Raw genomic sequence first — 17,246 nt, 5'->3', positions numbered from 1 at the left:
AGATGTCCCCACGTATTTATAGTAGGATTGATACGCAGTGAGGGGAGAGAAGGAGGAAACTGAAGCAACAGGAAAAAAGCGAACTTTACTTGTGCGTTTTGGGACCTCACGCTTACCGTAGGTGTCACTACAGACTCTTTTTTTTGCTCCTCCTTGGGACAAATGAAAGAAGATGTTTATGTTGCAGTATTATTGAGGCGCCTGCAAACATGTCTCTAAATGGAGGGGGAAGCAGAGGATTTTACTTTAACACCGTCTTGTCTCTGGCCCGGTCTTTAGCAGCTCACCAGCAGGCGCCCGTGGACAAGGTAATGTCTGCGGTGGTAGCTAACGGCAGGAACAAGCTAATACCTGCCCGAGTCTTTGACACCGTAGGCCCGTCCTTCACCTCCTAAATTACCGGTGCCTTGTGTGGTGGCAGTTTAGAAGCAGTGCACTAATATACTGGTCTAAGTCTCTGTAATTAAAGATTTAAAACACTACATGGTGTTAACGATCCAAAGCTAGCCAGCATCGGCTAATGTTAGCGGTTGTAACCTGTAGTTAATCTTTGGTGACCTGAGTGATGACAGAAAAAATGTAATATTCATCTTTAATTGATTATTTTAGAATTTGTCACGGACGTATAAGCCATAATATGGTAATAAATCACAATTTAGCTAGTGTATTGAAATGTTAGGTGTGTATCTTGAACGCTTATTGACAAAAAAGCTTTAATCCATTCATGATTATTAATTTAACCATGTGCAAATCTGCCATACTTTTTTCAGTCTATTTCTACTGGATTTCACTCTCATCAAAACAGATAGTTTAAGTCTTAGGTCTAATCATCATTGGTGTTTTTGTCCTCACTGGAAATGACTGCTGTATTGTTGTGGAGCCCTTTTATGAGTTAAATGTTGTTTCTCACACACACAGAAATCATCACAAACTGGTTAATCTTGCTGTGACTGAAGGGAGCCTCATCTGAAGGAGTGTGTTATTGTTCACTCAGAGTTTAAACAAGCCTAAACAGGCACACCTACAGTAAATCGCTGCAACATAAATGCAGCTCTGTTGACTCAGCAATTAAGGATTTACAAGATAGGGATTATAGCAGACCACAAGACCGCCAACTTAAGCTCTTAAAGAGATGAGAGCATTATCTTTTATCATGAATTATGCATATATACGTCCCACTTTGTTCAGTTTGCAGGGTTTGTTCATACACACCCTCTCGCTCATCACTTCTCACCCTCTTGACGTCTGTGGTGTCAACATCTATGAGCACACACGTCCTTTTACTTTGCTGCTACAGTCCAGTCAGAAAGGAACAGCTCTGCATAGTGAATATATCTCCATAACTACTGTCTACATAATACAACAGTCAAAACGTGGCCCAATCAATAGATGACGTGCTTTCTTACTCTTCCATGGTTGCTGCTTCCTGTGGATCTGCCTTCTTTATGTGAACGTGTGCACACTAACGTGCACGTTTAGTATTGCTGTGTGCTGACAGTGATTTTTTAAGGGTTATTTATTTGCTGCTTCCTGCTTATTTCTGCCAGATGTGACAGCATTTTCAGTTGCATCCGCTGTTGGCAGCTGGTACAGAATGATGCTGCATCATTCATTATTTAATTAGAAATGTTTTCCTCTCCTCCCTGGTTCTAAAGCTTCGGGCTGCTGGTGGATAATAAATTGTGGTTTTTAAATTTTCCCGATGGAGAGGCCCTTTTTAGCTTTTAGGTTAATTAAGACTTAATAAGTATTAAATAATTAATGTAACTGCTTTGGCCTCATTCCTGCTGCACATTCAGGTCAGAGAATCATTACTGCTAATGGTTCTGCAAATTAGCCATGTGATTATTCAGGACTAGGGGTCTTTTAAAGGCTGCATTTTGTGTTAAAACTTCATTTGAAACCACCAATAGTGGATAAGAGATTTAAAAAAAAGTTATCTGCTCATTTTATGTTTTTATTTTTATTTAAACTAAGTGAGGTGTTGGGTAAAATGGGAGTTGACGGAGCATTCTTGGTACTGTTGTCTAACAGGTCCAAAAGCTACAATGCATGTGTCCCGTGGACTTCAGAGGAGTCTACCAACTGGACGAGAGAAGGAGGGATGCTGTTATTGCACTGGGAATCTTTCTAGTAGAGTCAAACCTGCAGGTAATCATTGCTTCTTATTTCCTCGTTACTAGAGAAGCACCAAATTAAAGTGGCATTAGGTGATACAGCGTCGTCAGCTGAGTAACGTGCTGTGCATTACCTTTGCAGCACAGAGATGTTATTGTTCCGTACCTTCTTGGGCTGCTTAAAGGGCTTCCTAAAGTTCAGTGGATTGAGGAAAGCTCAGAACATAAAGGAAGAGGTAAGGTTGCATGTGTAATTTGTTCATAATGTTTGATCTTCAAGTTCATGACCTGCAACCTTTTAAGTTTTAATGATATGACTTCCTGTCTTTCAGAGAAACTTCCTGTTGCAGAAAACTTCAGTTTTTCCCTTGTAACAGTGCTCTCAGATGTTGCTCAGCGTGATGAGACGTTACGAGGAAGGGTGAGTGTTACTTTTTAATCTTTATCCTTTTTCTCAAGCAAGATTCTAATGTAAGGAGCCAGTCATGGCTTTCAGTACAATTGGACAGTGTAGAGATAAATGACAGGGAACAGAGGGAGGGGGGCCCTGCAACAATGTCAAACAATGGACATAATGTAAAGGTACAACGTGGGAAAAGTGGGAGTCAAGAACAAGGGCACTGATGTGAAAGCCTCCTGCCGGAGTCTCAGTATGTGATCCTTATTTTCAGATCTTGGAGGCAATCATGGACATCATGCAGGTCCTGCAAATGATCTGCAAAAACCCGGAGGCTCATGATAGAGGTACTTAAATAATGTATTTTATTTCTATGATATGTCAGTATTTCAGCCTCCTTTAAATCTTTTCCTGTCTAGAATACCTGTGTAGGTATGTTGTACCAACCCTCCTGGGTGTAGCCAGAGCTTTTGGAAGATACAGCAACACAGACGAACCCTTGCTCTCCAAGCTCTTCCCCCGACCGGTTGCTCCTGTCCTGCCCTCTGCTGACGAGACCGATGCCGCCCAGCGGCGCTCCTTCAACGACTTCCGCTCCATCCTGCCCAGCCCTCTGCTCACGGTGTGTCAGGGAGACACTCTGAGGCGTAAAGGCTCCTCTCTGTCCAGTCCATCACAACAGGTAGAGGAAATAAAACCCAAAATGTAGCTCTTTGCATGTGTGGGACATTACTTTTCTGTGTTGCCAGGCCAGTCCAGAGAGAGCCTGTCTGACTCCCAGCTCCCCCGCTGACCCCTCCGCTCAGTACTTTGAAGGTACGAATGCATACTAAGCTTTAAGGAACACCAGTATGGAACCAGTTTAAAGGAATACTTCATCCTCTCCTCAGGTTCATACCTTCCTGATGGTAGCGCCGTGGACCCTGATTACTACTTCTCCACCATCAGCTCCAGCTTCTCTTTGTCTCCCCTGTTCACTGGCAGCAGCTCTGGAGAGTTTGATGTCCCTCTGGATATGCTAAGACAGCTGCTCCACATGGTTAGCAGCTAAACAGATTTGAGAGAAGATAAACAATGCTGCACAAATATTGAACTACATCCACGTTTCTCTAAAACAGGTAGAACAGTTTGTGTCTGAGCCCTTTTTGAAATCACTGGACGATTGCTTGGCAGAGGTTCTGGAGGTAGGACCGCAGACGCCTCTCTGCTTCTTGTCAACATTATTTGTCATTTTAGAGATTTCGTTTGCTTGAATTCTTTTAACAGTTGAATCCCGGTCATCATCTCTACTACAAAACCTTCAGTGATCCTCTCTATGTCGCCATATTTAAAATGCTGAGAGACACGCTGTATAATTTAAAAGGTAAATAAGGCCAGGTTCTCATCCTATAATAGTTATTTGCAGTATTACATCATTCTTCCCCCGTATCCTCTTCAGACCTGCAGACAGACTACGTGAAGGAGGTCCATGACTTTGTGCTGGAGCAGTTCAGCAGCAGCCAGTCGGAGCTGCAGAGGATCTTACACGACGTGGAGTACCTCCAGAGCGAACTGAGCCCCCTGAAGCTGCGCTGCCAGGCCAACGCTGCCTGCGTGGACATCATGGTGTGGGCTGTGACGGAAGAGCAAGGTGAGCCGCCTTCTGCTCGGACAGGAAGTCACAGCTTTCCATCCCTGCATTATTCCTCTCTTTACTCCTTTATTCAGGAGCTGAGAACCTTTGCACAAAGCTGTCGGAGAAGCTACAGTCCAAGACATCCAGTAAAGTCATCATCGCTCACATGCCCCTCCTCATCTGCTGCTTACAGGTGACATTCTGTGCTTTGGTGGCGTACTGGAGGCTCACTGTCATACATTGCAATCAAAGTTTGACCATGGGTGTCTGCGTCTTCAGGGTTTGGGTCGTTTGTGTGAGCGTTTTCCTGTGGTGGCGCACTCCGTCACCATGTCTCTGCGGGACTTCCTGGTGGTGCCGTCTCCAGTGTTGGTGAAGCTGTACAAGTACCACAGCCAGTACACCCCAGGTAACGCCACAGCGGGCAGAGCAGCGGTCTGCCCTTCTTTACTAGGCTGATATATCTGGGGTATTTATTTTCAACCTCTTTTTTTGTTTTTAAGGTGGAAGTGAGATTAAGATCCACGTGACCAATGAGCACTCCCAGTCTACTCTCAGTACCCATTCAAGCAAGAAGAGCCAGCCCTCTATGTACGAACAGCTCCGAGACATCGCCATCGATAACATCTGCAGGTTAGTTCACCAATGCACTCAACATGTGTCACACCCTTCACTCAGCGGTGCCTTAATCTATTACTGAATCGATATTTTTCTGTTCAGGTGCCTGAAGGCGGGGTTGACGATGGATAATGTCATTGTAGAAGCTTTTCTGGCCAGTTTGTCCAACCGTCTCTACATCTATCAGGAAAATGACAAGTGAGTCTTTTATACGGAATTTGGGAGAAGTAATACAAGTGCATTTATGCTGTTCATCTCTCGTGCCCAGGGATGCTCACTTGATTCCGGACCATACCATCCGGGCTTTGGGTCACATCGCTGTGGCGTTGAGGGACACCCCCAGAGTAATGGAGCCCATCCTTCAGATCCTGCAGCAGAAGTTCTGCCAGCCTCCCTCCCAACTCGACGTGCTGATCATCGACCAGCTTGGCTGCATGGTCATAACTGGCAATGTAAGCAGTAATATTTGTTACTTTCTCCTTTTGCCCTGTAGATCATGTCTAAACCAAAACATTCTTTCGTTTAGCAATACATCTACCAGGAAGTTTGGAATTTATTCCAGCAGATAAGCGTCAAAGCTAGCTCCATGGTCTATTCTACCAAAGACTACAAGGACCATGGATACAGGTCACACACAACACCATGCAGTTACACTGATGCTTAAAGTGTGAGCACGTGTCAAACTTGCTTAAATTTCCCCTCTTCTGCATGTAGGCACTGCTCCTTGGCTGTGATAAATGCCCTGGGTAATATAGCGGCCAATCTTCAAGCTGAGCAAATGGTGGATGAGCTGCTCGTCAACCTGCTGGAGCTTTTCGTTCAGCTGGGCCTCGAAGGGAAAAGAGCCAGCGAGAGGGCCTCAGACAAAGGCCCTGCTCTGAAGGTACGACACTGTGGTGCTAAAGATAGCTGAAGAATTAGTGTTTTGTCGAGCGATTTATGGGCACCGTGCTGAGGGGCTGATATTTGTCTCTCCAGGCATCAAGCAGTGCAGGCAACCTTGGTGTCCTGATTCCAGTCATTGCAGTGGTAAATTTGTTCTCTAATTCTCATCATTGGCCCATTTGGACCTTTATGTGTCTCAGTAGCAACATATTAACAGCAGTAATCTTTTTTCTTTCAGCTGACTAAAAGGTTGCCACCAATAAAGGAAGCAAAGCCCCGTTTGCAGAAACTCTTCAGGGACTTTTGGCTCTATTCTGTTGTCATGGGATTTGCAGTGGAGGGCTCAGGTAGCCCTCTTGATATATATATATATATATATATAACTTATACTGTATATATATATATAACTTATATGAGTCCTAATATCTAACTTAAATAATTCATTTTTAAGAATACTCCATGTTACTTCTCATAAATCTGCAGGTCTGTGGCCGGCAGAGTGGTACGAGGGAGTTTGTGAGATCGCCACTAAATCGCCGCTGCTCACGTTTCCCAGTGGGGAACCTTTACGCTCAGAACTGCAGTATAACTCTGCCCTGAAGAACGACACCGTCACACCAGTATGAGTACACACTTACACGCATGTGCACGTCTGCACACGTTAAAGCCCTTCCAGAACTGATGTTTGTTGCGTTTAAGGCGGAGCTGAACGACCTGCGCAGCACTATCATCAACCTGCTTGATCCTCCCCCAGAAGTCGCCGCGCTCATCAACAAACTGGACTTCGCCATGTCTACATATTTGCTTTCTGTGTACAGATTAGAATATATGAGGTATTTAAACAAAAAAAAAGTACATCTCTATCAGCCCGGTGGTCAGAACTGTTTACCTGGGTCTCTCTACTCTCACAGGATGCTGTACTCTCTGGACTCTGACCGCTTTCAGGTCATGTTTCGATATTTTGAAGACAGAGCAATACAGAAGGATAAGTCTGGTTAGTAAAGTCAGTTCACTTTTACTCATCTGTCACACAGACTGTATGAACATTTAATCTCACTCCAGGAATGATGCAGTGTGTGATTGCTGTGAGCGACAAAGTCTTTGAGGTCTTCCTACAAATGATGGTTGATAAGGTAAGATATGTTGATTTACTACTTCACATCTTGTTTTGAGGTCCTTTCAATCCCTTCTTTAAGTGATTTCCACAGTTTCCAATATTTAAGGATATATTTAATCATTACTTACAAATCTGCTAATAATTCTCATCAAACGCTCCATTGTTAGCCAAAAACCAAAGCCCACGAGGAGGAGCTCGAACGTCACGCTCAGTTCCTTTTGGTCAACTTCAATCACATCCACAAGAGGATTCGCAGAGTGGCTGACAAGTATTTGTCAGGCCTGGCTGAAACGTAAGCGCACAGCGACACACATGACACCTTTTATAGAATTCAGAGCCAGGATTCAGAGTATTTTTCCATCCTCAGCTTCCCCCACCTGTTATGGAGTGGCCGTGTGCTGCGGACCATGCTGGACATCCTGCAGACACTCTCCCTGTCTCTCAGTGCTGTAAGTCATCCCAAACACGGACGGATCATCTTCGATCATTTTCATTTACACGTTCACCCTAACACGAGCGGCGATGTTTATGGCCTGATACAGGACATTCACAAGGACCAGCCCTATTATGACATCCCAGACACGCCTCACAGAATCACTGTTCCTGATACTTACGAAGCGAGAGAGGTAGTATGTTTATCAGTTTTGACTCCATATTGTCTCACTAACCATTATCTAAGATAACCATTTTGTGTGATTTTACATACAGAGCATAGTAAAGGATTTTGCTGCACGGTGTGGGGAGATCCTTAAAGAAGCCATGAAGTGGGCACCATCTGTCACCAAATCACACCTCCAGGTATCATTTTAAAATGATAAAACAATTGAACGATTACAGGAGTGCTTAGCAGTTTTACTCAGTCTGTCATGTGTTGTATTTTAGGAGTATCTGAACAAACATCAGAACTGGGTGTCGGGTCTCTCCCAGCACACGGGCCTGGCCATGGCCACTGAGAGCATCCTGCACTTCGCTGGTTACAACAGACAGAGCACAACACTGGGGGTAGGTCACAGACTGGGCTGTACGATTGCTTCTGACGATCCTAGATTAGTTCAGCCAGAATATTTATTTCATGTGGAGAATAACATGGAAATAACAATACGACCCTGCCATCAGACATCAGATGGACTTGGTATATTTAGTCAACAAGACAAATGAAAAATAAGGTTTTATATAGAAATTAAAGCATAGCATTTAGAATAATGCTTTTTTTTAATATACAGTAATCGATTTCCTTTACTTATAGTCCACTCAGCTGACTGAGAGACCTGCCTGTGTGAAGAAAGACTACTCTAATTTCATGGCTTCCCTCAACCTCAGGAACCGATACGCTGGAGAGGTGGGGCTAACAAATCAGCATTCGGGTCTACTACGGTTGTGATTTATTTGGAGTTTATTCATGATTCACTTGATTTCCCGTTTATCTGCAGGTATCCGGGATGATCCACTTTGCTCAGGCGGTCCGTGGGCTGTCTGATCTTGGCCAGCTGATGATCAAGCAGATGGGAGAAGCTTTAGACTCTGGCCAGCCTGAGGCTTTCACCGAGGCCATGTTCAAACTGGCCGCGTTGCTCATCAGCAGCAAAGGTTTCATCTTCCTCTGTGCCTGTTAATGTTTCACCACAGACATGTTTTAAGGTGCCGGATTAATCGGTGAGCTGTTACTTTTCTCGTCCCAGAATGCGATCCACAGCTCCTGCACCACCTCTGCTGGTCTCCTCTCAAGATGTTCACAGCACATGGCATGGAAACTGCCATTGCTTGCTGGGAATGGCTGCTGGCAGCTCGTGTTGGAGTGGAAGTACCGGTAACGATCATTCTTATACTCTGCTGCCACTGTCTTCATCTCTACCTGTGGGCATCTCAGTAATGCCTACGTTATTGTTACTGTCTTAAAGTTCATGCGTGAGATGGCGGGAGCGTGGCAGATGACAGTTGAGCTGAAGAAGGGCTTGTTCTCAGACACTCAAGTGGAGGCTGATCCTCTGGCCGCATCAGAGGAGAGTCAGCCAATCCCCTGCCCTCCAGATATTACCCCTCATCACATATGGCTGGAGGTTAGATTTAAAAACATCTGCTCCTGACATACTTGTCTTAATCCTCTGCTTTGTCACTTATCGTCTCCCGAATTTTTTCCTTTAGTTTCTAGTCCAGAGGTTTGAGATCGCCAAATATTCCAGCGCAGATCAAGTAGAAATCTTCGGCACTTTGTTACAGCGGTCACTGTCCCTCAACGTAGGTGGGGCCAATAGTAGCCTCAACCGCCACGTCGCGGCCATTGGACCTCGTTTCAGGTACGTCACCACAAACATAGCTATGGAGTTGTCTGTTCAGTTACGTGTTAAAATAGATGTTGGTGGCTCTTCGTGGTTTAGAGCGCGCTGACTGCTCCAAGTGTAGCCTAAAGTGATCAGACGTGTTTGTGTGGCAGGTTGCTGACTCTGGCTCTGGCTCTGCTCCACTCTGACGTCCTCACCAATGCAACCGTACGAAATGTGCTCAGAGAGAAGATTTATTCTACAGCCTTCGATTACTTCAGGTATCATCATCATCACTGTTCTTAGGAAGGTTGAGACACCCTGCCAACCCCTGCTTCTGACTGGCCTCCATTGATGTTACTCTATGAGTAAAAACATCCATTATTTCATCATCATCATCATAAAGTACCCTGATTCTGATTCTGATCAAAACTCTTAATTAATTCGACATCATTGTCTTTTTAGTGGGGCTCCAAAGTTTCCCACCCAAGGTGACAAGAACCTGCGCGAGGACATCAGCATCATAATCCGCTTCTATGCCAGCATCCTGTCCGACAAGAAGTACCTGGCGGCGTGCCACTTGGTTCCACCCGGTGAGCTTGGTACTACTGCAGCCCCGAGCAGCTCGCTCTCTGCCGGGATATTTGGATCGCTTATCGTGTCCAGCACTTCTCCAATATCTATCTTAAGTAAGCCTAATGCGGTGGACCAAGGACTGCATTGCAACGGGGGCATGTTTATGGTTTTTTTTACATGACGCATGTCAAATTTGACGCTTCTTGTCCTTACAATGCTGCTAATTTTTTCATCACAACGTTTGGTCCATGCTTCTTGTAGCTTCCTTCTCCTGCTCCTCCTGAAAGCCCGATTTGGATTTTTTAATTCATTAGCAGCGATAAGGAAAGACACAAATTTGGCAGTTGCGTCAAAATGCATGATAATTCATCATGTCAGACCCCCTGCCTGCCCCTCTCCTAGAACAACTTGGGACTGAAAGAAGAAACATCCAATTTAAAATGCTGTTTTTCTTCCACCCCAGACCAGCCTATCCTGTTCATTACCGACGACCAAGAGAAAAGCCATGATTTCATTCTCATACACTCCCAATGGCGTCAGGTAGACCAGTCCTCGATCCTGGATCAGATTAATCGACCCTCCCCTACTGCATCAGTGCATTAACAGGATTCTAAACAAATCTGACCCAGACTCGGTGGCCCGCTTCTCCTTCCTACGTGAAGATGCTGTCGAGTGTCTTCGCTTTCAAATGCATGACCATGACAAGCCCAGAAGACTAACTGATCCCACTCATGCCGCTCTTTAGAAACTCTCCCATCATCAACCATATTTAAGTGTTTTTCTTTACGAAGACGTCATCATTGACTCTGGAGTTGAGTTAATTGACGCTGAGTTAATTTTGTTTCTTTGCAGACTGTAGACTGGTGTCTTTGCGTATCCTAAGTCTCTTTTATTCATGCGCGTAGATAATCAGGATCCATCCTTGAACAGTCTGTCGGTGATGAACGCTGCCGACCTCCGGAGCAACATCGACTCGAGCTCTCGCTCCCAGCAGGGCGCCCAGGGGTGGATCAACACTTATCCACTGTCCAGTGGCGTGTCCACAGCATCCAAGAAATCAGGTCTACATTCATTTATAGCAATCTCTCAGTTCCAGCTCTTAACTGTATCTGACCTTTGACACTGCGGTCAAAGGTCTTAGAACAGAGTTTACATTTGCTGTCTCTGTGATGTAGGCACCTCCAAGAAGAGCAACAGAGGGACACAGCTTCACAAGTACTACATGAAACGCAGGACGCTGTTGCTGGCTTTGCTGGTGAGGTCTCGCTATTTTCCCGCTTTAACACGACTCTCCATTTTGCTGCTCTTCACTGATGTTTGTCGTTCCAGGCCAGCGAGATTGAACGCCTGATGACGTGGTACAACCCCCTGTCCACTCAGGAGCTGGCCATCTCCATGGAGCAGTCGGTGGAAACCAGCATTGCCAACTGGAGGTCCAAATACATCAGTCTGACTGAGAAACAATGGAAGGACAATGTGAACCTGGCCTGGGACATTTCACCATACTTGGCTATCCAGCTACCGACAAGGTATCCAGTCAGTCAGGATTTAAGTGCTGATGATGAATTATGAAAGTCTAAAATAAGTACATTGCTCATTTATCATTGCAACTTATTTACCTTATTTACTTTTTGTTCTAAAGGTTTAAAAACGATGCCATAGTTGCAGAAGTAACACGACTAGTAAGGATGGATCCCGGAGCTGTCAGTGATGTACCTGAGGCCGTCAAGGTGAGATCATTTAAAAGCATTAAGACTGAACTCTCTCCACATCTTGGTGGACATTAATGCAGCTTAGGGACTGAGATTTGAGTGCACTGTCCTGTCTTTCGTCTCATCCTCCCAGTTTCTGGTGACCTGGCACACCATCGATGCCGACTCTCCTGAGCTGAGCCACATCCTGTGTTGGGCTCCAGCAGACCCGCCCACCGGTCTCTCCTACTTCAGCAGCATGTACCCTCCTCATCCTCTCACCGCTCAATACGGCGTGAAGGTTTTGCGCTCCTTTCCTCCAGTGAGCCCCACACATCCGTATAATCGTAGATCAATCAGAAGGCCGCTGCTGTCTTGAAAGCAACTTTCATTTTCTTTTCTCTTCGCAGGACGCCATATTGTTCTATATTCCTCAGATTGTTCAAGCTCTACGTTATGACAAGGTAAATGACCGAGTACGGTGTGTGCTGTGAGACCTGTTTTTCACATATCAGGATAACTCAGAGACGATAACAAAGTTCTCACCGTGATTTAATGGAATATTGGAAGAAGCACCATTGATGAACTTTCTGCCCCGTTCAGATGGGTTATGTGAGGGAGTACATCCTGTGGGCTGCACAGACCTCTCAGCTTCTCGCTCACCAGTTCATCTGGAACATGAAGACCAACATCTTCGTGGATGAAGAGGGACACCAAAAAGATCGTGAGTACAGACTCAAAAAAACAAAGACAAAGACACTCTGTCTGTCATCAAGAGTGTGGCTACTGTTTTGATGGTTTCGTGAGGAAATCCTCAGTAATCTAACATTTACACAGTATAACTGTTCTGACAATTTTGTGTGTGTAGCTGACATCGGGGATCTGTTGGAGCAGATGGTTGAGGAGATCACAAGTTCTTTGTCAGGTCCAGCCAAAGACTTCTACCAAAGAGAATTTGACTTCTTCAACAAGATCACCAACGTGTCTGCAATCATCAAGTACGTTTCTCACCATTAATCTCTGTCTAAGTAACAAACAAGTAGAATCAAACTAAACGAGAATGCAGTCTGGGTTTATATGAATTCTATACATGAGTATATAATCATAAACTGCACCCCTGCAAATGAGGACATGAGTTGGTCATGTAAAATTGTCTTTGCTTTTATTTTTCAGGCCTGTTCCAAAGGGAGAGGAGCGGAAAAGAGCTTGTCTCAAAGCTCTGTCCGATATCAAAGTGCAGCAAGGTACGAGCAACAGGAAAAACAAGTTTCTCTTCAAGGTCATATTGATCTTAAAATGTCCACTTAAATGTTATGGACTGTATTGTTTATATTGTATTACTGGCTTCCAAATATTAAATCAGTTATAAACACCTTTAGTGAGCCTCAGTATCGGGCTTCTTTCTTTCTTCTTCTCTGAAACTCGTTCGGTTCTCTGTCCGTGTTTCAGGATGCTACCTGCCCAGTAACCCTGAAGCCGTAGTGCTGGACATTGACTACAAATCGGGAACACCTATGCAGAGGTAACAACATGGTGCATTTTCATCAGGGTGATTTGTTTTGTTTTTTTAAAGATGGAGGCAGTATTGTTAAACAAAGAACACATGCAGGTGCTGCTTCTCATTGTATTATTATTGTCTGATGCGTCGGTGTGTCATTCCAGTGCTGCAAAGGCGCCCTACCTGGCCAAGTTCAAGGTGAAGCGGTGCGGCGTGAGTGAACTGGAGAGGGAGGGTCTCCGCTGCACCTCAGATTCAGTCGATGACCAGAATTCAGACGCGTCAAGCCGGGTTTGCTGGCAGGCGGCCATCTTTAAAGTAGGAGACGACTGCCGGCAGGTACAGACGATGATGACGGGCCTCACTGCTGTGATGTTTTAGGAGAGGTACCTGAATTTGTTTTCTGTTGTGTTCCTGCAGGACATGCTCGCCCTGCAGATCATTGGGCTTTTTAAGAACATCTTCCAGCTTGTTGGCCTGGATCTGTTCGTCTTTCCCTACAGAGTGGTGGCCACAGCACCAGGAGTACGAGTCCACGTGTTTACTCTTTATATTACAGACCTGAAGTCAATCATATGACTCTGACCACCATGTTTGAGCAGCTGTACAGATGTTTTATGAAAGAAACTGCATAATAATGCAGGCTAAAGATACAGAAAACTGTTGAAGTTCTGACCCGATTATCTTTCCCAGTGTGGAGTGATCGAATGCATCCCAGACTGCAAGTCCAGGGACCAGCTGGGCAGACAGACAGACTTTGGGATGTACGATTACTTCCGGAATCAGTACGGAGACGAATCCACCCTCGCCTTTCAGAAGGTGCAGTGGGTCTTTACAACTGTTTTTTTGTTGCTTGTCAATTGAGAATTCCTGGCGGGTTTGTTGTGTTTTGGTGATTGTGTTATCATTAAGTTGGTGCACATCACATTCAACGCACAAATTCTGTCCTGAAAAGCATCGTGATGTTGGTTTTCTGTAATGGTGACGGAGTTTTCCACCCAACAGGCTCGCTACAACTTCATCCGCAGCATGGCTGCTTACAGCCTTCTGCTCTTCCTGCTGCAAATCAAGGACAGACACAATGGCAACATCATGCTGGACAGCAAGGGTCACCTCATCCACATTGGTAGAACATGACAGAACCCCAAAGCTGGCAGACGTGGACTTCACCCTGTTGTTTTAAAGTTAACCATCTGCCTGTTTGAATCTAATTTCTCGCTCTTCAGACTTCGGGTTTATGTTCGAGAGCTCTCCTGGAGGTAACCTCGGTTGGGAGCCGGACATCAAGCTGACTGATGAGATGGTGATGATCATGGGGGGGAAAATGGAGGCCACGCCGTTCAAATGGTTCATGGAGATGTGTGTCCGGGGATATCTGGCAGTGCGGTAAGAAACACGCTCTGAAGAGGCCCCAAAACAGGAGTCACCTGGTAGAACACTCATTCTTATTTGCTTGAAATTGAAGCCCCTACATGGATGCAGTGGTTTCCTTGGTTACCCTGATGCTGGACACTGGACTGCCATGCTTCAGAGGACAAACCATTAAACTTCTCAAGTAAGTCCAGCAGTGGTTTACTTTAGTTATGATGGTTTCTGTACCATGTGACCAGAAATCGGTTTGTTTTTTCATCAGAGGTCGCTTCAATCCTCAAATGAGCGAGAAAGAGGCAGCAGCCTTCATCATTAAAGTCATCCAAAGCTGTTTCCTCAGCAGCAGGTAAGGAGAAAAGGGGAAAAATGGGATCTGCTAAGATGGGAGCAGCAGAGAAACAGACTCTAACGTTCCTCACGTTCATGTTCTCAACAGGAGCAAAACATATGACATGCTGCAGTATTACCAGAACCAAATTCCGTACTGAAGAGCCGACGCTGAACTTCAACTGTATGTCCTAAACTTCCCCACACAAGCAATGCAAACTGCCTTTTTTATGACGACTTCAACGCGGTTGTAGAGGCGGACCACCCTTGAGGGAGTCATGTGACAGTTCTGTTACATCTACTGTAGTTCACCTCATTTTATAAAAAAAAATACTGTGTTTGAAATCACCCTTGAAGTATTTAGGGCAACAATCAAGCCCCTGTAGTTTTTATCAGTCCGATTCATTTTTTTATTTCTCCCCCACTTAAGCAGCAGAAATCAGACAGAAAAGGACCAACATGTATGTGACAGACATGACTGGGCCACCAATGGGGCCACGATAGAGAAGAGACCTGCTATCCAGTCTCTCAGTGGGAGAGTTTTGGTTGTCGGTTTGATGCCGGAAGGAAAGATCTCCTTAAAATTGAGATTATAAGAGGTCTCAGTGATGGTGGGTCATTTGATCCAGCTGTTTCCACTCAGTGCAGTCCTTTAGAAAAGGGTTCAGATTCTACATCTGTGGTCTTTTCTCAATGCTTGTCCTGCGATTATCATCCCAAATGGCAGGCAGATATAATCATGTTTACTTCTGTCAGCGTCTCCCCATGCCTTTAAGTTAGGACGCGCATATCGGTGCAATCGCACAATCAACCCTGACAAATCAGCAGTAATAAGGAAGCAGTGACCCAGCGTCTGTGAGCCGAATCAAAGCTGTTAATAACCAGCATGGACTGGTGACCCCACTGGTATTTCTCACCTGACGTGCAGCACACACCTGTACACACCTGGACTCAGCACGCAGGCCTTCACCTGTCAAACACTTCACTAAACCGTAACAGCGGTTGATAAAGGTCACCCATGAAGCCATATTTATATTGTTTGTCAAAGCAGTTTTAATGATTATCATATCCTGTCTATGCTCTTGTCTTCATATGCACTTTATGAGATTTTAAATAGAGATTATATATATACCAGAGAACAATGAATCTTTTTTTGCTAGATAGCTCTGACATCTGCCAGTAAGCATTAGTCTGTCATCTGTAGGGATAATAATGTTGACTGAAACGTAAGGATGCTGTCGTATCTACTGTAATCACTTCATAACGGGATCACAGGTTTATCTGGATCCTGTTTATTTAAATGTGAAAAATAATCACACGAAGATTTTAAATCTGCTACTTTGATACTTATGCCGGGTGAGCGGTCAGTAGTTACATAGGGAGTCAATGTACTTCAAGGTATTTTCCCATTCCATTGCTCGAGTGTTCGGAATTTTCTTTCCTCAAACCAGACAGATTTGAGTTCACGCGGCCCCTGTGAAGCCACTCTAACCAAAAAAATATGATGGCGTGACCGGCTGGAGCCGCTAGTATTGTTAGCATGAGCAGTATTGTGGTCTTTGCAGAAACCTGAGGAAAGAGGAGGAGAACACTCACAAACATTGTCCCGTGTTAGGTCACAGCGGTGGGAAAAAGACATTTCACTGAAGTTTGGTCCAGTCCAGCTTCTTTGGTGTGAAAACATTCCTCTGCGGTTCTGTGTTTGACGCTCTGCCACCGATGCAGACGGTGACTAGAATCAAAGCCATCTCTCCTACCCTTCGGTAGAAACAGCTGTAGTAATACTTGACTAATAACCCCTGACCTTATGCAATATATTGGTGTACTGTATATTGATACGGTGTTTAAGTGTTGTGTTTAAATGCTGTAAATCCGTCATGGTTACATTTGTTTTACTGGACGTTGCAACTGCTGTCTGAACACAGGCGTCAACATTAAGTATTTGTTTAAGCAAAAGAGACTTTGTCCTGTCGGCGCTCGTTTAGAGGATTTTATTGACTTTCGATGCGCTCGTCCTCCGACCTGTCCACCCTCACCTGTGAACCACGCTATACCTCCTGGCTGTTGTGTATCACCTCTGTTATGCTTACAGTGTGTAAAATCTTTTACACATTAAATGTGTGTACACTTAATCTGTGTCAGTGTTTTCTATTCTTTTCATGTTGTGGTAGGTTCAATATATAGTTACAATTACACACAGTCCAAATTAGCCCTCCCTCATTTAACACCTTGTTTATAATTATCCACTGATGCATCGTCCAAGTCAGGCTGCTTATAATTACAGATGCATCCCTTGGTGTTGGGAGCCTGGAAGCTGCTCCGCATGTTCAAGTTTCAAACAAAGGAGCCGTTGAAGCGGTGAAGACCTCTGACCTCTCTGAAACCCTTCCTACTGCAGGGGATGGGGGGTATTTCTGCCCGCAACAGGGAAACTCTGACTTGTGCACAAAGGTTCCCGCTCCTCCCCCCTCACCACTGAGCTGTGAAGAGCTCAGCTAACATTTATGCTCTAATGGGGAAATAAGATCGGGTGACATTCATCAAATTACATTTAGATGCACTGAAATGCATCTTTGCTCACTGAAACTGTTGTATGTATTGTAACTGAGGCCTTTAAAAATAAATAACTGGAAACTTAGCTTACTTTTAAAATTTAAAACAATTCAGACTTTTGTTTTATTGCAGAGCGCCATCTAGGGCTCACCGAGCAGCTTTAAAACGCCTCTGTAACGTGATATAAACTACTTATTAATTTCACAGGTTTGCTTCACGTCAA

General features: G+C 44.7%; 1 protein-coding gene across 2 annotated transcripts; it reads left to right on the top strand.

The window, feature by feature from the left end:
• The first annotated feature begins 113 nt into the window (after positions 1–113).
• Positions 114–16,602, top strand: pi4kaa (phosphatidylinositol 4-kinase, catalytic, alpha a). 2 transcript variants are annotated; one of them, XM_057018924.1, is made up of 54 exons: positions 114–308; positions 2,035–2,151; positions 2,260–2,353; positions 2,450–2,538; positions 2,789–2,861; positions 2,934–3,196; positions 3,264–3,330; positions 3,405–3,553; positions 3,633–3,698; positions 3,781–3,877; positions 3,953–4,144; positions 4,222–4,322; positions 4,409–4,538; positions 4,633–4,762; positions 4,850–4,945; positions 5,016–5,199; positions 5,274–5,374; positions 5,462–5,630; positions 5,726–5,776; positions 5,871–5,979; positions 6,116–6,252; positions 6,332–6,465; positions 6,544–6,626; positions 6,695–6,765; positions 6,917–7,041; positions 7,117–7,198; positions 7,292–7,375; positions 7,458–7,547; positions 7,632–7,751; positions 7,996–8,088; positions 8,180–8,336; positions 8,429–8,556; positions 8,648–8,806; positions 8,892–9,043; positions 9,181–9,288; positions 9,473–9,600; positions 10,489–10,644; positions 10,759–10,838; positions 10,913–11,112; positions 11,226–11,313; positions 11,429–11,596; positions 11,685–11,738; positions 11,878–11,998; positions 12,143–12,272; positions 12,448–12,518; positions 12,724–12,796; positions 12,937–13,111; positions 13,193–13,297; positions 13,466–13,591; positions 13,778–13,898; positions 13,999–14,158; positions 14,238–14,327; positions 14,406–14,489; positions 14,580–16,602. In XM_057018924.1, exons 1-54 carry the CDS (start codon positions 210–212, stop codon positions 14,629–14,631), a joined length of 6,282 nt encoding a protein of 2,093 aa, XP_056874904.1. In that variant the 5' UTR covers positions 114–209; the 3' UTR covers positions 14,632–16,602. The 2 variants fall into 2 exon arrangements, with proteins under 2 accessions (XP_056874904.1, XP_056874903.1); XM_057018923.1 differs by having other exon boundaries at positions 9,473–9,696.
• Positions 16,603–17,246: the final 644 nt, after the last annotated feature.

This window comes from Takifugu flavidus, chromosome 20 (assembly GCF_003711565.1).
Source record: "Takifugu flavidus isolate HTHZ2018 chromosome 20, ASM371156v2, whole genome shotgun sequence".
In the NCBI taxonomy this organism is placed as follows: domain Eukaryota; kingdom Metazoa; phylum Chordata; class Actinopteri; order Tetraodontiformes; family Tetraodontidae; genus Takifugu; species Takifugu flavidus.
The sequence above is the reverse complement of the archived record's forward strand: the minus strand, read 5'-3'. Positions and strand labels throughout refer to the sequence as shown.

Bases quoted from the DNA above. Each gene is read 5' to 3' on its own strand.
- pi4kaa (XM_057018923.1), top strand. From the start codon at position 210: ATGTCTCTAAATGGAGGGGGAAGCAGAGGATTTTACTTTAACACCGTC. The intron at 7,199-7,291 runs GTAAGTCATCCC...GGCCTGATACAG, and splicing joins TCTCCCTGTCTCTCAGTGCT to GACATTCACAAGGACCAGCC. The intron at 8,089-8,179 runs GTGGGGCTAACA...GTTTATCTGCAG, and splicing joins GGAACCGATACGCTGGAGAG to GTATCCGGGATGATCCACTT.